We start from the raw sequence: 27,949 nt of genomic DNA, 5'->3' as shown, positions 1-27,949 counted from the left end.
ATGGTAATTTCAAGCAAAGCTCAGGTGAATAGTATTTCTAAAGAGTAGCCTCAGCTCGTGTCAACCCTTTTTTTCCCTATGGGACCTGAACGCAGCACATCTCCACCGTTTTGGCACGATTCGCACTGTGGGAGAGTATATTGGCTTTAATGCGCGTTGTATCACACTGCTGTCTGTCAGTGGTTAATCGCATTCAGACACGACATATCATTATTCAGACAGAGTATCACTGAAACTAATGCAGGCAGGGGATATATCCCTGTTATAGGCAGAGAATAGCCTCATTTAGCCAAGCGGTGTGTTTTGGATAGGTTCTACAGTGTGTCAGGTCTCCAACAGGATGAATAGTAGCTGGTAGCTGTCCACTGGAAAGCCGTCCACCGTTTCCATGCAACAGCGCAGGCAGCTGTGAGGCTACAGACGCTACAGACGGAGCTGATGCTGTTGCAGAGAGCGGCAGCAGAGTCAATCTAGCGGGGGTCTCTTGAGGGAACCTGTGCGATTGGACAGGGATCCAGCGCATTTTTTAATAGCTTGCCGTGTTCCAATGGAGAGACAAGACGATGGAGACGAACCAGCTGAGCGCTTATACAATCACGATAGCACAGAGCCCGGTAAGAGCGCTTCATTCACTCATCCAGCAGCAAAGTAGGGATTCTGTTGGAATTCAGCAAGAAACGCATAAATGATGCGCTCTTGTTGAATTAAAGAGGCGTAATGACTATTCAGTTCCATATGTATATATTTGAAATGTTTATGGATGTCCCCCAATTCCCATTGGTACATTCAGGTGGACTGTGGTTGCTGAATAGCTGATGGAAAACACATGGGCACAGAGAGTAACAATATCCTACGGGGGGAAGCCTGTGCCGTATCTATACTATGTCAAGGTTTTTACATTATTACTAGTTCATCTGGGGTTTGCCTGTTTGACAAAAAGGATAATTATCACCTGAGCATGCATGCATGAAAAAGCAATATGGCCTAATTGAAAGACATTTCTAGTTTTCATTTTGTCCTCAATCCACTTTGTCAACTTGGAGAACAGACTCTAATGTTAAATGTTAGGCTAAAACTGGGGCTGCACGATATGGACACAATTTCATACCTCCATATTTATGCCAAATGTCTCGATACGATATACGATATGGCTATGGGTACATATCTATTTAAAATTTTAAGTGTAGCAACAGTGAAAATGAAACATTCTTCAAAAAACAACATGATAATAGCAAATGGACCTAAAAATGCAGTCTTTTTCACAAAGTATTGATCCGAACAGACCAATCACTGTCTTAGGCTGCATTAAAATCAATAAATAAAAGCATTAAAATCAGACATCAGACTTCACAAAATATTACTTTGATCAAAACAGACCAGTCAATGTCTTAGGCTAACCCTAAGCCTGAATCTGATGTGGTCCATACCGTTGTGCATATCTAGATAACTATATGGTAACAATATATCGTTCAGCCCTACTATAAACAACTATGTGTTTAGGCTTTAGTCCGTAACTCAACTATCTGTTAATCAAAGTAGCCTTGTGTAATCTATATAGCTCCATCAGTTCACATCAGCAGTGAATCAATGTATTTAATGGATGCCATTATATCCTATTTGATTGTAATCCCATATAGTACATTGAATGGCTCTGTAGTAAACCAGCCTTCTGTAACCTAAAGAGTGCCTCGGGCCTCTTGGACCATGAAAGGTTGATGGGTCTCCCAAGGGTTTCTAATGGGAGTCCACTGTGAGGGAGTACCTGTGATGGGACTGGTTGTGGAATATAGGGCTGTAAGAATTAAAGGGGCAGTTAGTAAGATGTTTGCTGCCCAATAAGCACAAAATAACCATAAAATTAAGAGGCAGGGGTGTCACTGGGCTGCAAGGCGTCGGAACAGTGTTTCCACAGTGCTGATGGTCGTACAATGGGTGCTTAACTGGTTCTGTTAGATTTTTTACACCGGAGCTTGCCTGCTGGGCCTTGTTTTGAGCTTGAGGCCCCAAAATTGAGAGCTCCGCCCAGCTGGGCTGAATTAGACAAATGCAAAATCAATGGCAAATGCAGACCGTTTAATCTCAGCCACAGAGCGGTAGTTGCTCTGTGAAAGAATTCAAGACACTGAAGATTCTTATTATTCAGTGTGATTTTATAAAAGCAACACGCTGAAGTGATTGAACTTGACAGACAGACACGTCACCAGCATTTTCACATTATATATCCTTGCCTGAAATTAGTAATACTGGTCTAAAGTTGGCTTGTCAGCGGGAAGGAATAGCTGTAATGTTGATTAAATGTGTTGCAGTGTATTGTATCATGCATTATCTTGGAGTTAAACTGAACACAGTCATTTAAAAATTCCTATAACCTCTGGATGAAGAGCTCTGTTCCAACCGCAGAACTAGAAAGGAGTAGAATGGACGTTGCTTTGTTTGCCACTGGTACAGAATAAAATGGAGACTACAGTTCTTTGCTATGGTGACGAGTCCTTGCTTGAGAACTGTGCAGGTGTTTCATTCAGCGTGTCTCGGTGTGTCATATGAGGTTAGCATGAAAAGACTACGCCTCTGCACACCTAGATGGTGAGTGACAGCAGGTAAGAATAAACCACAAGGAAAAGACAGAGTGCAGAGCTGCTTTTTTTTTTCTTTTGGAATAAGAGGTTAGCATAATATTAACAAGACTGTGCTTCACCTATTAGGTTTCCCCGGTCAACGTGCAAACAAGCAAACGTAGATGCCTGGCCAGCATCATCAGACAGACCTACTCTTAAATATTGCAAACTGTCATAGTTCAGCCCAACTTTAGTGCGGGAGAAAAGTGTTTCTTAACTTTAAAAGGCCTATGTACTAGTTGATCTGAACAGGAATGACCGTTCTACTCCAATCTGCCTGGCTGCCTGTCTCCTAACTCCCATTGCACACTCCCATTGTCATTCAATTCACAAGCCAATCTCAACACGAGTGAAGAAAGCTGCGAGGTCAAAGCGATGCTATCATCTGAAACTAAGCAGCACTCCTCCGGCCACCCTGAATCAAGCATTCGTCTGTGCCATAGCAAATTAAGTTGTAAAGAGTGAGGTTTTAGGGCTGACTTTTTGGTCATGTCATGTTTCCTGCGTCAGGAGGAAGTTGAGCCAGTTTTGCGGGAAATGTCAGATGATGGTAGTGATGCTAAGGTGTGATCAAGTTCAAATGAGGAAATGCTGGTAAAACAGGAAGCATGCAAGCCGTGTTTTTGAAGGTAAAGTCCGCCCGATCATTATCATGGGAAGGACAGAAACATTGTGTGAGTTTGGGTGAGGGAGACAGCAGAATTTCATCTTGACTTTTTATTTATTTATTTTATTTTAGTTTAGTTTTTATTACTTTCACTGTTAGTTCAGTCTTTTATCTGTAATATGGGATATTTTGTGAGTTGTTAGATTCAAAAAGGTCAGAACAAGTCTTGTGTAGTAAAAACTCAACAAAACATCACAGTTTCAGTTAGATTTTTTTTTGTAAAGCCTCATTTTTATTTTTATTTCAGTTAACAACAATGCCGTCTCTCAATTAGTCTTCATTAATGATAATAACCTTGCTACATGGGGTTGTAATATCAGCAGATCATTAGTATTGACCGATATCAGCTTTAAATAACAAAACTGGTATTGGTTCAGAAATTGGTTCAAAAATTATTTTTACAGCTATTGTGAAATTTGGCATGTTGTGACCTTTTTGTCTAGGAGTGTGTCAGTAATAAATCTATCAAATTAGCAACAGAACAAAACAAACATGGTCTTTTGTTCTGTAAAAACACTTAATCATCTCTGAATTTACATCATATCAGCCATTATGGGTGGGAAGATATCAGATAGCAGTAGCTAGCCAATTGGACAATGCTTTAAGTTATCACAGCATTCATTTGGCTTGATTTGTTCTTAAGGGTAAATGATAACAAAAACACCATGAGAATTTGGGCTCCGTCAGACAATGACTTGGATTCCTACAGCGATCTGCAGTACCACAAGTCATACCGAATTATGTAAAAAAGCGCAAAATGGCATGTAGTGAGCAAAAAACGAATGACGCCCCAGACCCCTGGCTGAAACATCTGCACGACTCCTGCAATGAAAACCACTCTCTTTTCAGCACCAGTTACCATCAGCATACAAGTGTTTCAGCTATCTAAAGGTATGCTGAGACTATTTTAGACCAGTAGGTTTTCACAGTTACACAGAAATATTTATGATACAGGCATATTACTTGATATTACTCCACTTCTTGAATCACTACACAGCTTTTCTCCTGTTAGTTAATGTAACAAAGAACTTATTGTTTATTCACTTTTGTGTGTTTTGAAGTTGTTTTTATCCCTTTTTAATGCTGTCTTACAAATTAGTTCAGCCAGACATTTCTAATAATAGTCATTGTAATCATTACATAGTTGCATCTGACATTATATATGCTCTCATTTTTTTATTCCTGTGATCCTGACTAAGTATTGTAACGTTACACGGAACAAGAGTTTGACCACTACTTCAAAATCTGAATTGCTTCACCAAATGAAGATCTGTTCAAAGATTGTAGGGCAACCTCTTGAGAAACTTAATGAATCTGCCTACCATAACAACATACTGAGGCTGGTCAACAACACTGTCTCTAACTTGGACCATGTTCTGATCAGTGAAGCTGTCCAGCTGCCATCAAACCGGAGATACAGGATTCTCCATGTTAATGGGTCACACTGAAACACTCTTATCAGTTATCAGTCAGGTCTAAAGTTAAATGAGCAGCACCTTGATATCTGTGTTGTCCTCAGTGATTGTATTGTTATGGAAATGGAGTTTCTGTTGATGCATGAAAATTTTCAGCCCTGGCTGATATAAATCATCAAATCATCATCATCCTCATCATTATATACTTTAACTAATACCTTTAGGCTAGAGGGTGGCAAAAGTCGGCTGTATAAATTTGAGCAGTGCAGCTCATCACAGAATAGTGGCAAGCTAAGAGTTTTAAGCAAACTGGGTGCTGTGGACCTGTCAGGACAAATAGTTGCCTGTCTGATAACAATCTGGTGTGGTGGCATTCTGTTGACTCAGTTGGCTCAGATGAGCAGCCTGCCATATTACTGTGATGTCCTTGGTTTGGATCCAGCCTCGGACCTTTGTTATCCCAATTCTTTGCTGTCTGTCTGCTTTGTTAGCTATTGATTAGTTATTGATTAAAGCAAAAATGGCTCTACTAACCTTAAGAAAGGCCTGGTGCTTCCTTTTTTGTTGAGGTAAAGAAGCCCTCAGTTCTCAAATTTGTATCTCAAATGTGTCAAAGTCATCTGAAAGTCATTGAAAGTAATCAGATTACATTACTGAGCTTCATTACATTAGTTATTTCAATTTTGATGAGGTAACTATGAACTGTAATGGAATGCAACTATACAAATGTCACCATTGGTGAAAGTGTCATGCCTGAGTGTATTTGAGGTATGCAGGACAGAGGACACATCAGTTACGATGTGCTAGGCAGGCGAAAACTTGCTATTCAAGCCGTGATACGCTTCAGGTATCCAGATGAGTTGAAAAAGATAAACAACCCATATTTACCAGGGATCTCATGTGTCTTTGTCATTCACCTGAGGCACCTTCTAGTCTGACCCAGTGTTACCTTCCATCTTACAGGTTTAAAGACGCCATCTGTGGCAGGTGTAACCAGTAATATTTCACTTTCAAGTTGATTATGATACTTAAAGTGTGGTATGGCCCAAAACAGTTCCCAGCTTACACTTCATGACAGTGGTATAGTGTTTCTCAAAGGTAAGACTACATTTCGCACAAACCCCAGTATTGCCTGTCCTTCCAAAGCATCTAACCATCGCCTGCTAAAATACTTCCAAAAGCCTGTGCTAACTAACAGCAGCTACCAAGTAAGATTCAAAGCAATATCCTAAGCTTGGTTTGTCTCCTGAATTTGCCCTCATGTTATTGTTAAGTAATTGTTCTCCCTTTGTACCATCTGCCATCACTCCTTGGTTCTTTTTCACCTGTTTACCATGCTTACTTATTTTTGACTTTTGGTTGCTTGGTAGGTCTAGTACCCCTCTTTGGAGTGGGGCTCAAATTATGTAACATTCTGCCACTCTTGGATTATCCCATTTGTGAGCCGGGCCCTGGTAAAGTCGTCAAACATTATGGTGACAATCCAGATGCAAATCCAGAAAGCAATGGCACGTGAAGATGGGGGCATCAGTCTTGTGATAGAAGCTCCTTTTAAAAAGATGAATGGACTAAATGCTGGCCTTGTCATGCTTTTATTCAAGGGGAAGGATGCTTTTGGTGTCTTGCCAGTCAATCCATGGTAAAAGCCTGATCTATCAACCAGCCCCACCCATGCATGAAGACATGGCTTCAGGGTCATTCCATGGAAATTCAGCAAGTGCCTCCCACCTGACCCCCTCAGAATCAGCAGATTTTTTTTCTGCAATATCTTTTGCATATTTTATGAAGCCATGCAAAATTTTATATTCATACTATGAATATTTTCTGAGTTAAATTTTTATTTGTGTATTTATTTATTTATTCTGAATTGGTTCATTTTATATGGAATGACCCTGAAGCCAATTCATGCTTCCCTTGAGGGATTGTGTTTATGGCATGGTGAGTACACTCGGTCTCCGGATGTCAGCCAATTCATGGTTCTTGTGGTCAAAGCGGCTTGAGAGAACAGAGTTTGAGCCGTTGCCATAGTGATGCACTACCATTCATTTCTTGTAGAGCAGCAGTCCAGCCAATCAGTACAATGTGGCCTCTGCACAGTGTCCCCAAATTCAGAGGTGTGCATTATACATGTCCAACACCTGTTTTTTTGTTTGTTTGTTTTTTGTTTTTTAACTGGGTCCATTCATCTCCATGAATGAACATTATCATGGCAAACTCATGAGAATGAGGTGACATGCTTAAACATGGGCTGCAAGTAACATGCCAAACAATATTTACATCCTCTAAATAGTTTTGCCTTTCATTAGCTCCTGTCAGTAGAATGGAACAAAAGTTAATTACCACTGTGTCATCTCACCATATTTTGTATGATTTTTATATGATGTTTGGCTTAACAGCATGACAAAATAAGGAATGCTGTGACAGCGTCTGAAATAACACTTGTGCTGTCCTAACAAACAACCTAGCCAATCTTGAAATCCAGTTTTTTTTTTTTAAATAGTTACATTTACATTACATGCACATTTACGATAGTTGGCAGTAATAGAGAGCAGACAATTCTGTGCCTTTCTGATAGTTTTGTAGCAAATTTGACCTCATCTTCAGATTAATCGTGATTATACATTCACATGGATGTTGGACTGTCATCTGCAAAATATCGACAACATGACATTTATGTTATGTCGGGAAAATGGATGCGCTCTTCACCAGTGTACCCCATGGAGGAAAATTCAGTTTGTGCTTTTTTAGAGCATTAATTCCTTCCAAAGTTACACCTTGAATGCCGTGATATTGCAGGCCGGAAATTCACAAGACAGAAATTCCAAGGTCCGACTTCCTGCATGGTTGTGGAAGTAAACAAAGCAAGGCGTATTCTGGTAAATGCTGCATATAACTTGTTAGAAAGAACCATTTTTTTTGGATGTGACTTCACTTTTCTCAAAAAGGACATTTACAATGGACTGTTGCTTCCTGCTTCCCATTGGATTCCATGTGAAAACAGTTGTAGCGGCTAAAAAAATGCTCTATGTGTTTACAATCTTTTATTTAAAGCACCACTGTGTTTGGTGCACAAAAAATAACGACCCACCTCCAATATTTGCCTAATTTGCTAATATTTATTTGAAAGTGTATTCCATTTGACTTATATTAGTAGTAATTGTTAAATGTAACACTTAAAGATTCAAATTAACACTGACACCTTTGCTATGTGGTGGTGTCAGTTGTCAGGGGTGTTGTGTATCGACATTAACCATCAAACCGGCTTCCCCTGTTTCCCCACCTGCAACTCTGTAACATAGCAACAGCCAATGAGGACACAAACACCATCACACACAGTGAGCAAGCACACTGAGGAGAAGAGAGAGCTGCCTTCCAGCTCCTGTGTTTGCTATCAAATTTGCTCCATTGTCACAATTTATTTAAAAAAAAAAGAGAGAGAGAAAAAATGTTATACTTGTTATTCCCAATTGTGTTGTGTTCATTTTTATCACTCTAGTAGGGAAAAACAGAAGAAGTCACATTCTGTTTTGCCTCATTAAGGGACACAATATCTTGCTCTTCATTAAGGAGCAATTCCATCCATGGGACCGATGGCAATCCTAGTCTCATTTGCTTGTGGTAATTATACTAGTATCTCAAAGTTAATATGGTCATGATTTATTGATGTAGAATGTGTTACAGAATGCATGCAGACTTTTATGTAAAAATACACCTGTCTTATTAGCCTAAGTGCTACAGTAGAGAAATTCCATTCCATACTCTGTAATTGAGATACTGCAGATTCACTATATTTTTGCAAATTAACTGGTTTGTGTGCACTCCTTAGCCCACAGGAGGTAACAAGTCAAAACATAACAGTGAAACACAAACTCAGTTCTAAGCAGTAAGCGGGCGCTCCCTTCAGAGAAAGCTGCACTCCACAACATTAGATCTGTTGCCTCTCGTATTTGGAGTAATGAACAGTGATTCATTCTCTTTCTGTGTACCTCCCAGGCTCTCCTCCTCTGGCTTGTAAGCGCTCTAGCAGCCAGCAGCAGGAGGAGCCCAGCATCATGAGGCGTAACGACAACTACCTGCCTGTTCCTGGCGAGGAGAAGACCCTGGATGCAGACTTTGGCAACAGCAAGACAAATACCAGTGAGCCATACAAACAGTTTGAGTCCATAGTAAGTCACTACCCTTTTTTAAAAAACAATTATTTCTATGCTATTTGGTAATGGAATGCAGTGTAAAACAATGTTTGAGAGATGTTATTTTTTATTTGTATTTATCCTTTATTTAGCCACGAAGGGCCTATTAATACAAGATCTATAGCTCCAGGGAGTCCTAGTTTAACAGATCAATAGTTTCAGCTTTAAGAGAGGCTCAGTGGAGTGGATTGTAAATATTATTTAAAAAAAAAAAAAAATCATGGGAATGAATAGAGTGAAAGATCCCAGAAATCCAATTATGATACATTGTATATAGTCACACATTTTTTCATGTTCTCCCATAAGTTTGTTTCATAGTCAGACCAGGCAGCCGAAAACTAGATTTGCAGTCTGGAAATAGCTTGGATTCATATACATGTCTGGTGTTGCCCAATTAAACTGTAATTTCCTGGTTCATAAAACCAACCAGGCCAGTCGGCGCTGTTGATTGTAAATGGTGAACATGTCTGTCGCTAGTGTTTGGTTAGCAGGATTCAAATCCCTAGTAGCCAGTTTCAGACAGAATAATAGAATGGAGACAAAATCATCATTCAGTCTGAATATCAGGCTAATCTGGAAATAAATTTCAGTTTTAAAAAATAAAAGATGGACACTAAAATGCCTCAAACCAGCCTATTTCTGGTTGAACAAAGTTAATGGAAGATATATAACTGGACACTAGAAGAAGGACAACAGGAAACAGAATTTGAAGGGACTTCCAGGGAGGTGAGCAATTAGGTTTAGTAATGCAGAACAGATGCATATTGTGCTATAACCACTTATTAAGTATTAATTTAAGAAATGTACAGCACAGCAGTTAAGATGCAAGGGGATTGTTTCCTGCATTTTCATTTACATCTACTGTCCGTAAGGGAAGGAATTCTTTATTAAAACATGAAGACAAACATGCACATGCACACACAGACACTGTGTGTAATTACCAACAACATGCTGATATAATACTTTGCCGGTGAAACAATTTATGCCAATTACGCCCAACGGTTTCCTTAGACAGCTTTTGAGGCAAACAATAAAATCTAATGATTTCCCCTACAAAGTCCCCATTGATAACCAGTGGCTCTTCCAATCCATCACAGTGGTATTGTTCTCCATAAGACCTTTGTTCTGTTCTAATGACTGATATTAGGTTGAGTACTTAGGTCAGCACAAAGGGTCACGCTGCATATTATGTGCCTATGTGATAACGAGTGTTATGGGTCCGGTTTTAGATCTTGCTCCACACAATTACCAGGGCCCTGGAGGGAAGTAATGACTCCAAACATGTTTTCTGTGCAGAAATGAAAACTGTGTCCTAGAAATGTGAATTCAATAACACATGTGGAATTGATGTCATTGCTCTACTGTATAGACAACAAAACATCCAGCTGGCTAATAGGACTACTGGAATATATGGCCGTTGTGCTACCGGCTATCATCAATCGATTTAATCAGAAATTGATATAATAGGGTGGTTGGAGCGGTGGCCAATTTTATGTGTATCATTGCCATTGCACAGAACTGTGGCTGTTGTCCCAGGTTAACTTCCTCATAGGCTGGCTGGTGGCTCGTTGCTGATTTGCTGAGATGAGAGTTTTTGCAGCAGCGACCAAATGAGCGATTGAGCCTGGAACATGAGGAGGCCTCTTACACTGCCAGAGGCGAATTGAGGATCAATTGATAGCAGCTTATTTATGCTAATTACTGCGTTTAGCAAGCGGCCACAGTATAACATATCAGTTCTCAAACTAGTGTGACATACTTTGTGGCCCTATACTGTCACCACACCAACTAACCACAATCCGCATTTTATTCTGTACCAGCCAAATAACCATGGCAAACATTTTCATAACCCACTCTTCATCAGTGGCATTGATGCCAAGCCAAAACTTTGCAAAATCCAATGTTTCTCTTCAGTTTCTGAGACAAGCTTAAAACGAGGTTGCTTTTCATGTTTAATTAAAAAAAAAAAAAAAAAAAAAAAGTAAAGAGAGCTCAAAAGTGCTCAGATGTTGTGGAGACGTTTTGGTCCTGTGACCATCTTCAGTGCATGAGCATCACACCAAACAACAGGAAGTATAAGCTTTTCACATGACATGTGGCTGGGTCGTATGATGAGTTCACATGACAAAATCACAGGTAAAGCCATGGTCAGCACCATTTTTAAAGCTAAAACCAAGTACAATGAGAGCCAGAATCAAACAGACCCAAGTTATGTTTAGTTAGGTTAAAGAATATCAAGACTTCTACTCTTGACTTGTCTTGACTTTTGGTCCTTGGACTGAGACGTTTGCGCTTCACCTGAGGACCCATGAGCACTCCTCACTTTTTTATTAAACATGAAAAGCAATCTGTGGGCTTTAAAGATTTCTTTGGCCTACACAACTATAAGGACTTTGAACTGGGCATTATTAAAGGCGCAGTGAGTGTCCCTGATACCACTTCCATTCAGGTTTTCTCATGCATCAATTCAAAATTTGCATAAAAATAGGTAGGCAGAAACCCTTCTGCTGATTTGAAAGCTGCTGGGTTGTCTCGGCCTGGAAATATGGTTCAAAGAACTGTGTGTGTGTGTGTGTGTGTGCATGTGTGTGTGTTCATATATTTGTGTGGGTGTGTGAGTGTGTTTGTGTGGGGGTGGGAGGTGACTGTGTGCATATGGAAGCCCAGAGGAGAGGAGAACCTCATTTCCTGGTGCTTTTGGTGAGAACAGTGCTCCTATTGGTGGACGAAGCATACACCACCACATCCTCATCCTCCCTTTGAGGAACGACCCATGACCTTTTTCAGCCGTGACTACTTCCTGTTGTGAGAGGACTCAAGATGAAGATCCCACAGGGATGCTGTACGTGTGTGAGTGTGTGTGTGTGTGTGTGTGTGTGTGTGGTGGGGGCTTGTTGCTTTTCAAACAAGAGCAATATCCATATATATGTACAGACATTCACAGTATCTCCCTCCATACAAACCCACCACAAACCCAACAACCTTCAATTATATTCCTTATCTCACACACACACACACACACACACACACACACACACACTGTCCCTGCTGGCGGCTGAAAAGAGGAAAAGCTTTTTATACCAGCACTTGCCTACTGAGCAAATATTAGTTTTGTGATGTGGAGTGTTGATCTATTACAACGCAGACAGCAGCTCCACTCCATTTGGTCCGAAATTATGACTCTTTTATTGACAGCGGATTGCCAGATCCTCAAACCATAGCACTCCTTAATTGTGCCTCTATCAGCATGTGAAAACAAGCTGTTTAGATAGCAATATCTGCTATTGCTGCTGTAAATATCAAACATCCATCTCACTGTTAGCTACATATGTGCTGAAACTGCTGCGGATGTACCATGCTGTGCACGTCTTTTTCATATTGTTATATTTTTATAATGTTGTTTACACACTTTTATTTATATTTAGCACATAATTCATATTTAGTGATCTATATTTAAGCGCGTAATTGGTATTGTTAGTAACATCTGTAAGTAATAACTGCAACTGTAATTGAAATTGTTGGCTGTATGTTTATGTAACCTCACAGTTGTTTATGTTCTATTTTTACGTCTGTGTTCTATTTTTTCCGGTGTGTATCCTACTACCATTTGCTTTTGCAAAGACCTGCTTTTCCCATGTGGATCGTAAAATGTTCATCTGACTTAATCTAAACTGAAAACAAAGATTTATACAGTGTGTAAATAGCCGGCTTATTTTATGTATGCTCCAGGGTCAGTGGAAGTAGCTGATCTGTGTGTGTGTGGTCTCTCTCCGTGTGTGTGTGTGTGTGTGTGTGTGTGTGTGTGTGTGTGTGAGTGTGTGTGTGTAATGACATGACTTGGCTGTTTGTCATACAGCCCACAGAAATGTATTGCTATAGCCTCAGCCATTTCAGAATCCACTCATACACGCAGCAGGCCTACTGATCGCGTCCAGTTTGCTTTAGCAGCCGGCTGTTCATGGTGCTTAGAGCTGTAATCAGATGGATAAGGCTTGACAAGGTCAGAAGCAGGGCTTTTTGGGCAACTGCGCTGAGATCACATCCGCCATCTTGAACATATATTCCAGCAATGTTGTTGCGTTGCTGTGCTTATGTGTTTTCTGTTAGTATAATACATATGACTTTATTCCAGGGAATGTCTTTCGTCCTTGTCTTTTAGTTTCTGCTGTTGATTTATACCAGGACCATGCACATCATTTGATTTTTGAATGTAATTTTATTTTATTTTTTTTGGCCCATTTACTACAGTATACATCATTTTACATGCAGGAAACCTTTTTTTTTTTTTTTTTCAAATCATGCAGGGGTAGTAAGGCCAAACAAAAAAAATACCTTGGGTTCTGGTTCCGTGTCATTTAAGGGCATGAATAAGTAGGGAATTTATTTTATTTTATTTTATTTTTTATTTAGCATTTTAAGGATGGGTAGGTAGGGATTTTATTTTATTTTATTCTTTTTTTTTATTTTTGGAAGCAATGCATGGGTTGCTTTTTAAATTTTATATTTGCATAAGCTACCACCTTTATAACGGATGGAGCAGCGTTATTACTAGCAGAGGGAGGTGTCTCTGGCTCGCATCGCAGCGCTAGGTACCTGAAGTCGAATACACCCATCACGCCCACCGCCATAGAGCCAAGCTCCACGGGGCAGCAGGCAAACATGACGGATCCCCCGTCATGTTTGCCTGCTGCACTTGCAAATCTACAATGGCACTGTTTCACCTTTTTCACTGCATCTGCAAAGGTTTTCTCTTGTAGTCGGATTATTTTCACTGGTGGTTTGTGAGGACAAATCACACACACCGAGTAGAAGTCCATTCTCTCCAGCCAGTGTTGTCGGTTATGCGAGAACATCACAAATAAGGCGAGTGCAACATACATCAAAATAAAAGCCCTGCTTAACTTTTGACCAATGCCAACAAGGTCACACTCAGTCACATAGTGCCTTTATTTTATTTTGGTCGGGAACCGGAACCCAGAATTTTTTTTTTGTCTGGCCAAAAGGTTTCAAAACCTACCATCAAAATCCCCTTGATTTCAAATATGAATTTTAGAAACACCCACCGTCTTCTGCTTCTGTGACTTAAAAAGTCTTCACTATTCATAAACCACAGAGCTGATAATTGGCTGTTTAAAGCAAACTTTTACCCAGTACAGGGGCTATTATCTTTTGGAAAATAGTCCCTGGTTTCACTCCACCCAATCTCAAGTCATCAAAACACAACAGTGCTGCTGCTTTCAGGAAAACTAATGTGGACGACTTTATTACACTGATGGAATTCTGGTGTGAAGAAAGTCTTAAGTCTCTGAAAGTTCATTTTCATATCATAGTGGAATGAATGGAAACCAATGACTGGATAAGAGAGGAATTTCTAAAATATGGGTGGGTGGGTGATGGAAGGGAGTAATTTTGCCTAGAGCGCCAACATAGGCAGAGCCGGCACCGCTCGAGTGATTGGTCGGTTCAGTCTCATCACATTTCAAAAGAAAACACCTCACCAGCCCCACACACAGAGGTCAGCTCAGCAGCAGACTGGCTGCAGCTCAGAGACTGTGCGGTTCAGTTTGAGGCCGGCGGTTAGGTTGTCTGTCGACAGAGGTGATGGGTTTGTACGGGCCCAAAGCGAGCAGAGTGGAGCCGGGCCCGTCCTGCCAGGCCGGGCCACAGGTGAGCTGTCTCCCTGCCTCAGGCGGCTAGGTCTGTGTTGCCAGGGTAATGAAAGCAGTGGACCAAAATGTCTCACAAAGACTGCTACGTATTCTTTTCCTGGTTTTTAGCTGTCAACCACAGCTAAAAATGTTAAAAAATGAAGCCATTTAGCATAGTTCGCAAAGGCTTTGACGTTTTTTTGAATAAAATGGTGAAAAACCTAAGCTTGTTAGCTAAAGCTAACCTTGTCGGTTAAAGCTAGTCTTCTTTTTGTTAGCTTATCAAGCTAATTAGCGTCTCATGCTAATGAAATGCTAATTAGCTTCTAATGCTAATTAGCTTATTAAGATAATAAGCGTTTCCATTTTTTAGCTAGCAAGCTTAGATTTTCACATTTTTATTGAGGCATTTATCATATCCAGGCCCGAACAGAATCTGCGCCTGTGGCGCTCCGACGATAAATCCGCTGAAAATCCGCGGAATTTGAACACAATAGAGTTGCAGCAGCCGTGTCAGTGTACCTAAACACATCCTGTCCTTCCCCGCTTTGTCTGTGACTAATGTCATATTGTGAGGTGGAACAACAGAAGAGAAAACAACTTGTTTTAATAACTAAAAGATGATGAAAATCAAATATACAGCAGAGGAGCTGAGGTGTCGTCGTTTAGCGACACAGATCACTGCCAGGGATAGGGCATTGCACTGTAAAGTTTGTCAGCTCTTGGTGGATTATCTGAGGAAACAAACCATTGTGGAGCATCTAAAGTCCCAAAGACACGTTAACAGAAAGAAGAGTGGTTTGGGTAAGTAACATCTACAACCTACTAGCTCAGAGCTGCCAACTTTTCAAAAAACCTTGGAGTGAGATTTGATGGGGGGGGTCACATTACACATTACACGCCCAAGCAGGATTGCCCCCGGTATGTACGTCATCACGTTTAAATACGACACACGCATGGCCCGACGTCATCATAAATCAATATAGGCCTAGTTCAAATACATTCATCATGTGTTCCTTTTAACTAAAAGACGTTTTTGTAGGCTACCTTGTAATCAGACATAGGGATGTTTATTTACCTTAAGTTTCGGAGGTAACTTCCTTCTTCAGAAAGGTCCAATTGACAGCCGGAGCAGCACCTGTCAGATCCGGTAGACCTGACCTGACCGGGTGGCCGCGCACTGTGCGGTGCCGGCCGGCACCAGGTCTGTCGGATCTGACAGGTGCGCTGCGCACACAGACTGCTGTACTTTCATTATAAACCGACTTTTGTTTATATGCGGTTGCAGCAGCACAACGGACAACAATACAGACAACATGGTTCATTATTGATTGTGCAACACGGCGATTCGCCGGTAATCGCACTGCGCACATTAAACGATTTTGCGGAGGCAAGAGGAAAGTTGCATGATTTACACCGTATCCACGTTCGCGCTGCGTGCGTGACCGTGCATGTGCTCGTGCATGAACGCCTGGGCGCGGTACAAACTTGGTAATGTGAGTAGCCTCTAACTCATTCATTTCATTGGATAATATGCCGGTGGGGTGAGGGGAAGTCCCTGATTGATCGAAAAGATTCTTCTGATTGGCTGAGACTCTTGTAAAAGTGGCCCAGCCGCCTCTGCTCTGCAGGCATAACTTATCGATCACAAGTGGCTTTTCTCAGGCTCAACAGATAGATCACAGATGAACAGAACTGTTTTTAGTCAAAAGGAAAAAAAGGCTCTTGATTAGCACTTCAGCGTGAGAAATCGGAGGTGTGGCGTGAGAGCGTGTGGAGCCAATCAAATGCGTGACTCTCACGGCCAATGCGTGAGAGTTGGCAGCTCTGTTGGTGGTTAACAGTCTGAAATAATTTTAAATGTGCCGTCTTCACCGGTGATCTAGTTTCTGTCATACTGACAGTTAACTCCCAAAGCTAAACTCCGTAGTGTGCAATGGTGTCGCGCATGTGGTGCGCCAACCGTCCATATTTTGGGTGTTTGTCCGTCCGTCCAGCACCCGTCCACCCATTCTGCAGTTTAATATAGGATTTTGCATGTTAAAAATTGTTATTTTTGCTCCAAACACACACACACACCTTAACAACATATATATATATATATATACAGTACAGGCCAAAAGTTTGGACACACCTTCTCATTCAATGTGTTTTCTTTATTTTCATGACTATTTACATTGTAGATTCTCACTGAAGGAATCAAAACTATGAATGAACACATGTGGAGTTATGTACTTAACAAAAAAAGGTGAAATAACTGAAAACATATGTTTTATATTCTAGTTTCTTCAAAATGGCCACCCTTTGCTCTGATTACTGCTTTGCACACTCTTGGCATTCTCTCGATGAGCTTCAAGAGGTAGTCACCTGAAATGGTTTTTCAACAGTCTTGAAGGAGTTCCCAGAGGTGTTTAGCACTTGTTGGCCCCTTTGCCTTCACTCTGCGGTCCAGCTCACCCCACACCATCTGGATTGGGTTCAGGTCCGGTGACTGTGGAGGCCAGGTCATCTGCCGCAGCACTCCATCACTCTCCTTCTTGGTCAAATAGCCCTTACACAGCCTGGAGGTGTGTTTGGGCTCATTGTCCTGTTGAAAAATAAATGATGGTCCAACTAAACGCAAACCGGGTGGGATGGCATGACGCTGCAGGATGCTGTGGTAGCCATGCTGGTTCAGTGTGCCTTCAATTTTGAATAAATCCCCAACAGTGTCACCAGCAAAACACCCCCACACCATCACACCTCCTCCTCCATGCTTCACAGTGGGAACCAGGCATGTGGAATCCATCCGTTCACCTTTTCTGCGTCTCACAAAGACACGGCGGTTGGAACCAAAGATCTCAAATTTGGACTCATCAGACCAAAGCACAGATTTCCACTGGTCTAATGTCCATTCCTTGTGTTTCTTGGCCCAAACAAATCTCTTCTGCTTGTTGCCTCTCCTTAGCAGTGGTTTCCTAGCAACTATTTGACCATGAAGGCCTGATTGGCGCAGTCTCCTCTTAACAGTTGTTCTAGAGATGGGTCTGCTGCTAGAACTCTGTGTGGCATTTATCTGGTCTCTGATCTGAGCTGCTGTTAACTTGCGATTTCTGAGGCTGGTGACTCGGATGAACTTGTCCTCAGAAGCAGAGGTGACTCTTGGTCTTCCTTTCCTGGGTCGGTCCTCATGTGTACCAGTTTCGTTGTAGCGCTTGATGGTTTTTGCGACTCCACTTGGGGACACATTTAAAGTTTTTGCAATTTTCCGGACTGACTGACCTTCATTTCTTAAAGTAATGATGGCCACTCGTTTTTCTTTAGTTAGCTGATTGGTTCTTGCCATAATATGAATTTTAACAGTTGTCCAATAGGGCTGTCGGCTGTGTAGTAACCTGACTTCTGCACAACACAACTGATGGTCCCAACCCCATTGATAAAGCAAGAAATTCCACTAATTAACCCTGATAAGGCACACCTGTGAAGTGAAAACCATTTCAGGTGACTACCTCTTGAAGCTCATGGAGAGAATGCCAAGAGTGTGCAAAGCAGTAATCAGAGCAAAGGGTGGCTATTTTGAAGAAACTAGAATATAAAACATGTTTTCAGTTATTTCACCTTTTTTTGTTAAGTACATAACTCCACATGTGTTCATTCATAGTTTTGATTCCTTCAGTGAGAATCTACAATGTAAATAGTCATGAAAATAAAGAAAAAGCATTGAATGAGAAGGTGTGTCCAAACTTTTGGCCTGTACTGTATATATGTGTGTGTGTGTGTGTGTAAAACCAAAAGGGGAAAAAAATCACCCTGCAGAATCCCACAGATTTGAATTAACAGATTATAATGTGTGCTAATAACATAGACTGAAAAAAACAGGCCCAATGAGTGGTGGTGTGAGTGGCATCAACTTGTTGGTGCCTGTTGTTGGCTTATAAATACAGCTCAGTACAGTCAAAATATCTAACATTTAGGAATGAAACTGCATATGTATAGGTTGGGTGCAGTCCATATTGTGCCACTGATTTTAATGTTGTGGGGCTGCTCTGACAATTCGTTAGCATGGCAGCACTTTGACAATCATTTTTGTCAGCAGTGGATCTCTTGTTTGCTTCACTGGGCCTCTTTGAGCTTGGAGGCTTGGTAATATTGCTAGTAGTAAGCATTAGCAGCAGTTGAGTCTTTAATTTAAAAGGTGGTTAAAAGAAACTTTTCTCACATGCTTTGCCTCCTTTTTGTGCTTCTCTTGTAGCACCTAGTGCAGTGGCAAGGAAGGTGAGTTTAAAGTAGCAGTATGTACTGAGTGGAATGCCTACTCTCTGACTGGGGGCGGGGGTGCCATGACTCAAGATTGAAGTACAATTACAATTCGTTACAATTTACATTTCGCAGACACTTTTATGCAAAGCGACATACATATGAGATTTTTATACACCATAAGCAAAGACCTATTCAGGAGAGAACAACAACATCAAGTGCTATAAAGCTCTGGTTCTGGTCAAAAAGGACATAGGTGCTACAGGGCAGGGCAAGTGGGGAATGAACAGGATGAATGAACATAGAGGAAGGAAGAAAGCATACACACACACTGACACACACATGTATATAAATATCCACACACTCATAAATTGATGAAAAACTAACTTTATATTCTGATCTTTCCTCTCTGGACAGCCACATTTGCCTAATTTTTCCCTGTGCTAAGTTGCCTCTGGTTGGGTGCAACAAGTTCAGTTCACTCTATGGGGTCATGTAGGGAAATACTAACTAAAGAAGAAGAAGACAAGATAGATTTAGGGTAAAGTGAGCACAACATTTCATCACAAAATAACTCCTGGAATGTATTAAAAGCACAGATTGAGTCACAGCCTGCTACACAATTTTGGAAAACGTAAAAGAGTGGGATGGGGAGTGAGAGCGAAAAGTAGAGCGTGTTTTTGTCTATGTCTGTGTCTGTGTCTACATCTATTTCTGTGTCCGAGCTGCCAGGTTTGGTTAGAGCTCTGGCTCCAATGGACGGTGACACAGAATCAAATGCTACTTTTACCGCTGAGAGATCTTTCGAGGTTGAGGAAGTTTTTTACCCCACAAAACTTTTCCGTTTGATGTTCCTGAGGACAGAGGAGATTCAACACCTGAACTACATGTCCCGAAACATCTGCTGCATTGCAGTGAAGCCTTAAGCAAAAAACTGCAAGTGTTCCAACAAATGAGAAAATTTACTTAATTTTCATGTGTCTGTATCTATCCAAGTCTGCAATAATTTTAATTTTCATCATCAACTGCATCACAATGAATAATAACGAGAGCACAAAGGCCAAACTGTCTTAGTTACTCTGCAAGCATGCGTAATACAATGCTCTCTCACCTTTTCCCCTGACAGATGCAACTTTGGGCATTGCACCAATTTTACACCCACAGAGAATGCATTGTGTAGGAAAACTGCCAGGGTATGTTGTAGAGCCACAAGTTGCCTAGTAAACCCACACTGCTTCTCAATGTGGGTTTTCAGTGTCAAGGGGTCCCCAGCAAAGTGAACAGTGTTCATGTACTGTATGGCTGAATAATGCGGAGTTGCAATGGCAGAAAACTTATTGTGTAAATAGTGCTTCAAATTCTACATGACAAGCATAAAAAGGACAGAAATACAGTTAGGTCCATAAGTCTTTGGACAGTGACACAGGATTCATAATTTTGCCCTTGTACACCACCACAGTGGATTTGAAATGGAGTATACAAGACGCGATTGAAGTGCAGACCTAATCTGAGGGGTTGAACAAAAATATGGTATTGACCGTTTAGGAATTACAGCAGTTTTATACATTGTCACCCCATTTTCAGAAGCTCAAAAGTAATTGTACAAACTGTATATACCACACATAACTATAATCATTATGTTTATACTGATTATGTTCAGTATTTGGTGGGAAATCCTTTGCAGTCTTTGCAGTTTCCTCCCCTCGAGATGCTCTGCCAAGCCTTTACTGCAGCTGCCTTCAGGTACTGCTGGTTTGTGGGTCTTTGTGCCTTCAGTTTGGTCTTCAGCAGCGGAAAAGCAGCTCAGCTGGGTTGAGGTCTGGGGACCGACTTGGCCATTGAAGAATATTCCACTTCATCATTGTTTTAGGTCCTTGTCCATCTGCGCTGTGAAGTGCTGATGGCTGAATCTGTTGGCTGAATCTGAGCAGATAGTATAGCCCTATAAACATTGCAATTCATCCTGCTACTTCCATCAGCAGTCACATCATCAATAAACCCTAGTGAGCCAGTTCCACTGGCAGCCATAAATGCCCATGCCATAACACTGCCTCCACCATGCTGGACAGATGATGTGCTCTGCTTTGGGTCATGAGCTGTTCCTTTCATTCTCCATACTTTTCCCATCATTCTGGTACAAATTAATCTTCCTTTCATGTGTCCAGAGAATCTCAGAATTTTAGATGTTTTTTGCAGTTTAATCTGGACTTCCTGTTCTTGAGTGACACCAGTGGTTTGCACCTTGCTGTATACCCTACATCTACCTCCTCAAGAGTGTTTTAGACTTCCCTAGACGTCAGTGGGTTTTTCTTCACCAGGGAAAAAATTCTCTGCTCATCCACTTTAGACATCTTCTGTCGTTTTCCTGGCCTTTTGGTGTTGCTGAGCTCACCAGTGCATTCCTTCTTTCTCAGGATACAGTGGTCCCTCGTTAATCGCGGGAGTTACGTTCTAAAAATAACCTGCAATAGGTGAAATCTACGAAGTAGTCAGCTTTATTTTTTTACAATTATTATAGATGTTTTAAGGCTGTAAAACCCCTCACTACACACTTTAGGCAAGCTGAATGCATTCTGTACTGTACAGGAGTCACGGCACGGAGGAGATTGATTGACAATGGTCTACAGTCCCTTAGCCAATCAGGAAAAAAGCATGCAAAATTGCACTAAAAAAAATCCGCAAAACTGCGAGGCCGCGAAAGGTGAACCGCGTTATAGCGAGGGACAGCTGTATACCAAACCGTTGATTTGGCTACTCCTAATGTTGTTGCTACCTGTCTGATACATTTTTTGTTTTTGCTTTTTGAGACTGATGATGGTCTTGATTACTCAATTTCAAATCAACTGTGGTGGTGCACAAGGGCAAAATTATGAGTATTGCGTCACTGTCCAAATAGTTATGCACCTAACTGTACATCTGATTTCTCAGATTTGTGTAAAAGTAGCATAATTGATTTACATGTGTGGTTTGGTGCAGTTAACATTTGCCTAATTGGAGCCAAAATGATACCCAGTAACTATTTGCCTATGTACTGAATTGCTCATAATAACATTGAAAAATTTAACATTTCATTTATGCCTTGATGTCCAAACTAATGCAATAGATCAGTGGTTTTCAAAGTGGGGTCCCTTGAGGGGCTTGCAGGGGGGTCCTCAGCCAAATCGGGAATCATTTAATTTCACTGCAATTAAATTCACCAGAAAGTGTTAGAATGCAGAAAGTGAATGAGGGATCATTTTAAGATTTTTTTCTTCCTGGTTTCACCACTAGCTCATTGTGGTGAGATTACAGAAAATAAAGCAATTAGAGATGAGCCCGTCAGTGTTCCGCTGTGAACAGAGAGGGAGATTTTCTTGGGCATAAATTGTACTTGATTGTTTAGAGCTCTCTGGCTTTCCTCCCACTCACACAGGTGCTTCTGATTGAAGTGATAATTGTTTTTTGTTTTGTTGCCCACTTTTACCATCACAGCCCCCTCTAATATTTTGTTCAGACTATATTGTTAGCATAAACATGCACTTCCCACCCAGAGAAATTGCTCAGGTCATTCTCCAAAGTTGTATTTACTTTATCTTGAGCTATCGTTCATTTGTACTTAACATAGCCAGGTGGGTACATTGAAGGCAGACCAAGTCAAACCATGAAATAGCATTAAACTTGCCGTGAAATTACAGTTTTAAGATGACTGATATCCATGACTGTCATCAACAGTAAAATGACAATGTTTGTGAACAGTTTGTATATCAAATTCAGAGATTTGCGAGAAAGACATTATTTTGAATCTCAAAGTTGTTGTTTTTTTTTAAATTTATTTATTTTTTTACATAAGAAGTAATTTCAAGTACACCATGCTGTTTTTTTTTATGTTTTTGATGTCTGTGTTGTAAGAAAATAGGAAAGCATCAAGTGTCACTGGTGCAGAGGTGTGTGTATACAGATTGTAAGGTTTCATATTCAGTGTGGCAAACGATCACATTCAGTGTAGTGGGAAACTGCAGATCTTAAACAGATGGTACAGAATCCATGTCACTCTACATACTATGTATGTACATTTAATATTTCATCAGCGTGGTATGTAACTTGGCTCAGCTGTAGAGGCTTATGAATGTGTCATCTGTTGCCCCCAGTCGTATATGATGTTGTGTACGATGCGCACTGTTTGCTGTGCTGGCCTTGTGAATCCAATTTCTCAGGGGATGTTAAATGGTATTATATTGCAACCGTCTATCTGTAGAGAGTGCCCAGGAGTGCATTACTCCAGTGTGCCATGAGGTAGCTACTGTGAAGAAATGAATAGCAAAAGCGAAGTTATGAGCATCAACTGTGCTATCTGCTGCTCACCACCTTGATCTTTCACTCGATCCATCAGTCTCTCCATGTTTTTTCTTTCCACCCCTTTCCTCTTTCACCCCCCCACTTCTCTTCCTCCTCAGACATCACCTTGTTTTTTAAATCAGTCTCTTCGCATGAACTCTCTCCAACAACAGCCACCATGAAACCTATCAGCTACTCATGTCTAAGCCACACCAGTCCTCCCTCAATTCTTGTCAGTGCCCTCGATGCTATATTCCCATCACATTGTGATTTCATATACTGACGTTTGACAAGTTGATAAAAAGCATGACATTCATCGTTGAACAATAACAATTGAAATAAATCATATTAGCTATATTAAGTATTTTTTATTTTTTAAATTAACAAAGACAAATGCATGATCGTGAGATTAATTGTGATACTTTGTATCACAATTGTGTATGGTAATTATACCATTCTTGAGACCATGGTTGAAACAGTTGGTAGCTTCTATGTCACATTATTGATAGCTCGTGCTTGTATCCCTCAAAATTAAGAACACATCTATCCATAAATTGGAGAAATCTTTGTCTGTATGTGTATCTGTCGCTCAATCATCTCCGCAACCATATGTCTGATCAACCTCAAACTTGGCAGATGTGTTGCTCAGGATCCTCTGCAGAGTGTTTACAGTTCAAAAGCAGCAAGAATCAGTTTCATAATGTTATTATTCAAAGACAGTGCAGCACGCAGACATTCTACAACACACACAAGCAAGACAGACTGTGTGTACGCACAAAGCCAGAAATACGCATAAGCATTCTTTTCATCAGATTAATAAAAAGCTGTGCAAATGCATTCTTTTATAAAACTCTGAAGGCTTTAGCTCTGTTTACGCTGGAAGAACAGCACCCTTTCTTGTTTTTTGCTGTAAAGCAGATCAGCAGATTTCCCACCAAATCTGAACCAGACACAGTGTAAATGGATGCAATGTATGAAGTGCAGAGGCTGCAATTGGACATTTTACTCAGTGATGTGGTGGTGTTTTTTAAAATATTATTATTAATAATTAATAATATTAAACGCTATGTGCTAAAGGTTTTGTGATTTTCTATGGTATTTCTATACATTAGTTGATACTCACTGTCTCTCCCCGTCTCTTGCTTCTAGCCACTGGGCTCTCTCCACTCGGGTGATGGCACCCGGTCCCCTCGGCTAGGCCCATACTTCGATGATGGCCAGCGACGAGTGGACTATGTGCTGGCCTACAACATCCAGAAGCCTGGCAGTGTTCGCCGCCAGTCATCCAGGTTTTCTGACAACACCATCATCCGGCGGCTTCGGCGAAGCCTGAACTTGCGCGGCAGCCGGGCCCCTCTGCAGCCCAAAGAGGACCCAGAGATTGCTGCCCAAGAGCAACGGACCGACTACCGTGAAGATGACAAGCGCTTCCGGCGGGAGGAGTTTGAGGAAAACCTTCTGGAGATGGGCCTAGAATTGGAGAAGGACGAAGGGGTGAGAGAAGGAGACAGGGCAGGGCAGTTTACAGCAGCCTTTTTTGCTGCATTTTGCTTCAGGATATGCAGTAGTTAGTCAGTTTATACCAAGAGGAAAGATGGGAGGGAGAAAGTGGGCATGGCATGCAGTGCTTTACAGGTCGATGTCAGAGTGAGAACATGTTATCCACCTTAGTCAACTGAGCCAGCAGGATGTCCTTAAGTACAAAAGGCACAAATAAGGTACAAAACTTGGTTCATATCAAGCTTATCTTGGAAACAGAAGCTTGATAACTTCAGTGTCTAGTCTGTTATAACAAACAACAGCCAGATTAATGGCAATAGCAGTGAAATGTTTTTTGCCTGGTCTCATGGCAATGATATAGTCACAAAAATTTAATCTATCAGATCGTTCTCACAGATACGAATTGTCAGTTTTTCTGTGACATTCAGCACAAGTAGTGTATATCAGTTGGAGATATATTTCATCCCTGTACCACATATTGTGACGTATAAAGAGCCACAAAGTCCATGTTCGGAGGCAGGTGGAGTGGTGGATGGGTCAGTGAGCAAGACCTTCACTCAGGTGTCCCAGACCCAGAGACCATGTCCAGTTTCTGGTTTTGGCTCTGAAACCCAACCTTTCCCTGAACTGAACCAAGTGGTGTTTATGCCTAAATCTAACTGTTCCCTGCCTGGATATATATTTTTGAGGGCTAAAGGTACTGGAATGGAGACTCCTCTGGAAGTGGTTTTAGCCACCTCCGGTAATGACAGTATCCAGCTCTGCTGTGGACACTGTGTGTGCCTGGGAGGGGACGGGTGTTCATGTGATTGATGGTGGGGAATTTAACTGTGATAGGCGAGGATTTCCTGAGAAATTATATGAGCGCAAGAGATGGATTTAAATTCCACTCTGCCCAATTACGCTGTTTTATGTTTCACTTTTCTTGTGAGTTCCATGCTATTACCAGCAAACAAAGCTCTGTGTCCCCTCCTCCCACCATACAGATCAATATGTTGCCCTGGTATTGTCAGTGTCATTGTGCATTACACCACTTGAGTGTTCTTTTGCTAGAAATTGATTGACTCTAGTCTTTTTGTGAGCTGGCATGAGTTTCATTTAGGATCAAATTAGGCAGAGAATGTCAGCTATAGACTGGGCATTGTATTCATTAGTCTATTGATCAATCAGCTCTGTCTTCAGCAAAGCTGGTAGAGTATAGATCAACTGAGCTGGAAAAAGAAATGTCTATTCTCAGCATAATCGAGTTGTGATATCAGGGTCAAGCAGTTTGAAAGGAAAATACTTCAGAATGGTTGATTGTAGTTTACATATTGAAGACAGCTTGATGATAGTCACTAACAAATGCTGCTAGAAAGAGATGGGTTGTTGCAGATGGGACATTTGCATTTGACAGAAATAACACAAAATGAAATTTTAATGATCCATGGGGAAACTAAGCTGCAGCAACACCAGATAATAGGATACAGCAAATTAAAGTACAATACCCTATGGATTAAAGCCTCTTGGGTGTGTAACAGCACATTAAGACAGAAAAATTATTTACAGAAAAAATTACTATATATGCAATATATATATAATACCTTAATCAGTATAAAGAAGGCATTTTCAAACTTTTTCATGTTCTGCACCCCCAAGTTGTCTCTCACTTCAAGTTACCTTGCCCTCGGGACTCTGATATGAAAAAATAGCTTAGTTTTTGTTAATTATGGAATTGTTTTGGTGTCATGCCTGTCAAATAGAGTCAAAGTGGGGAGATTAAAACATAATTAAAACATTAAAACATAAAAAACATAATGCGAAAATAATACCTTATTTTTGTATCATAACGATGTCTAGTGATTTAATCCTTTGAAACCTGAGGAAAACAAAAATAAAAACAAAAAAATATATCAGTCGATTAGCAAATAAAACCCTAAAACCTAGCAGAAAATGTTTTTAAAAATTATGTCAAATTAATTATTAAATTGTTTATGTAAAGGTCAGGCCAGTGATGCAGGGTGGATGACAGATTTCTTGAGGTTTTGTTCAGGCACTTATCACAAGCATTTAAAATGCAGTGAAATTAAACTATTGACATTTCACTGAGAACTCCCTGGAGGTCCCCAGACCCCACTTTGAAAACCACTGGTATAGATTATTCATCTTATCACTGTGGTCCAGAGTCAAAGAATTGTTTACATTAGTCCTTGATGAAGGGGTTCCATTAATTTGTTTTAGAGTTGGTCCATGTCTTTATTATTGCCCCTCAGTCTCACAAGTTTGGTCTTTTTAATATATCTATATCTATCTATCTATCTATCTATCTATCTATCTATCTATCTATATATATATATATATATATATATATATATATATATATATATAAATCATGATTTTCCCTTTTGAAAGCAAGGGGCACAGCTGGTTGCAAACTGGTTAGCTGTTGATGAAAAGGGAGTTTAAAATCATGATATAGCTTCATAATGATTAATTAATGTTAGTAATAGGCTCCCTTTGAATATAGGAAGTTTCACCCACTCATGAGTGAGTCTTTGAAGTGCTCTGACAGACCATTAGATAGAGATTACCCTGTTTATTGCTTTATCTGATCTCACAAAAACATGTTTGTTTTTTGGACTATATTCCCGTCAGCGCTTATGTCACCAGTTTGCATTCGCTACGTGATGGCCGGCATGAATATGAGGGGGTTTTTAGGTTGTCTTCACCACTGGAGAAACAGCTCCTCGTCAGTCTTTTCTGTAGACAAAGGAAGACAAATAACCATTTCCAAAGTGAATCATCCTGTCTGTGGGGACTGTTTTAATAACTGTATGAACAAGCCTGTGAATATGACATAAGAGTTCAGGCAAAAGCCAAAGGCATCTTGAGCATTTGTGGTTTGTTGTGTAAAGGGCTTTTAGCAAATCATTATGTAATAATTTGTCAAAACGTAATAAAATATCTAACTCGGTCAAAAATGACTTAATAATCATATTGACAAATAATATAATTACTGGAATTTTGAGAAACGTACTACCTCAACTTATTACATTATTAGTCAATATTATCATTACATTATCTGTTAAAAATACATGGCAGCCTTATAAATGAATATTGCTGGATAATGTAACACAAGATGCAGTGATTAATCTTGTTACTTACTTATTTATTTATTTTCCCCCCACATTGATCCACACAGAGGGAGGGACACTTTTTCATTTAAATGTAATAAAAATTATTACGCTTCAAAGGGAACCCATAATGAGAGTTCTGGGAAGAACTATTTAATTACAGAGCGATTGAAAGGGGACCCCTTCAAAGAGCTTCTGTTTTTTTTTTTTTTTTATTTGTTGCAACAACATATTTATTTAAGTTTAACATC

General features: G+C 40.5%; 1 protein-coding gene across 1 annotated transcript in view; it reads left to right on the top strand.

Annotated features, from left to right (window-relative positions):
- The first annotated feature begins 527 nt into the window (after positions 1-527).
- ano1a (anoctamin 1, calcium activated chloride channel a) overlaps positions 528-27,949 on the top strand; it is an 82,022-nt gene continuing 54,600 nt past the window's right edge. The window contains exons 1-3 of the mRNA XM_030048120.1: positions 528-614; positions 8,691-8,863; positions 24,235-24,579. Of these exons, the coding sequence (XP_029903980.1) occupies positions 548-614; positions 8,691-8,863; positions 24,235-24,579 (585 nt within the window). The 5' untranslated portion in view covers positions 528-547. The remainder of the gene's footprint in view (positions 615-8,690; positions 8,864-24,234; positions 24,580-27,949) is intronic.

This window comes from Myripristis murdjan, chromosome 3 (genome assembly GCF_902150065.1).
Source record: "Myripristis murdjan chromosome 3, fMyrMur1.1, whole genome shotgun sequence".
Classification (NCBI taxonomy): Eukaryota; Metazoa; Chordata; class Actinopteri; order Holocentriformes; family Holocentridae; genus Myripristis; species Myripristis murdjan.
Note: the sequence above shows the minus strand (reverse complement) of the source record. Positions and strands in the feature narration are given on the sequence as shown.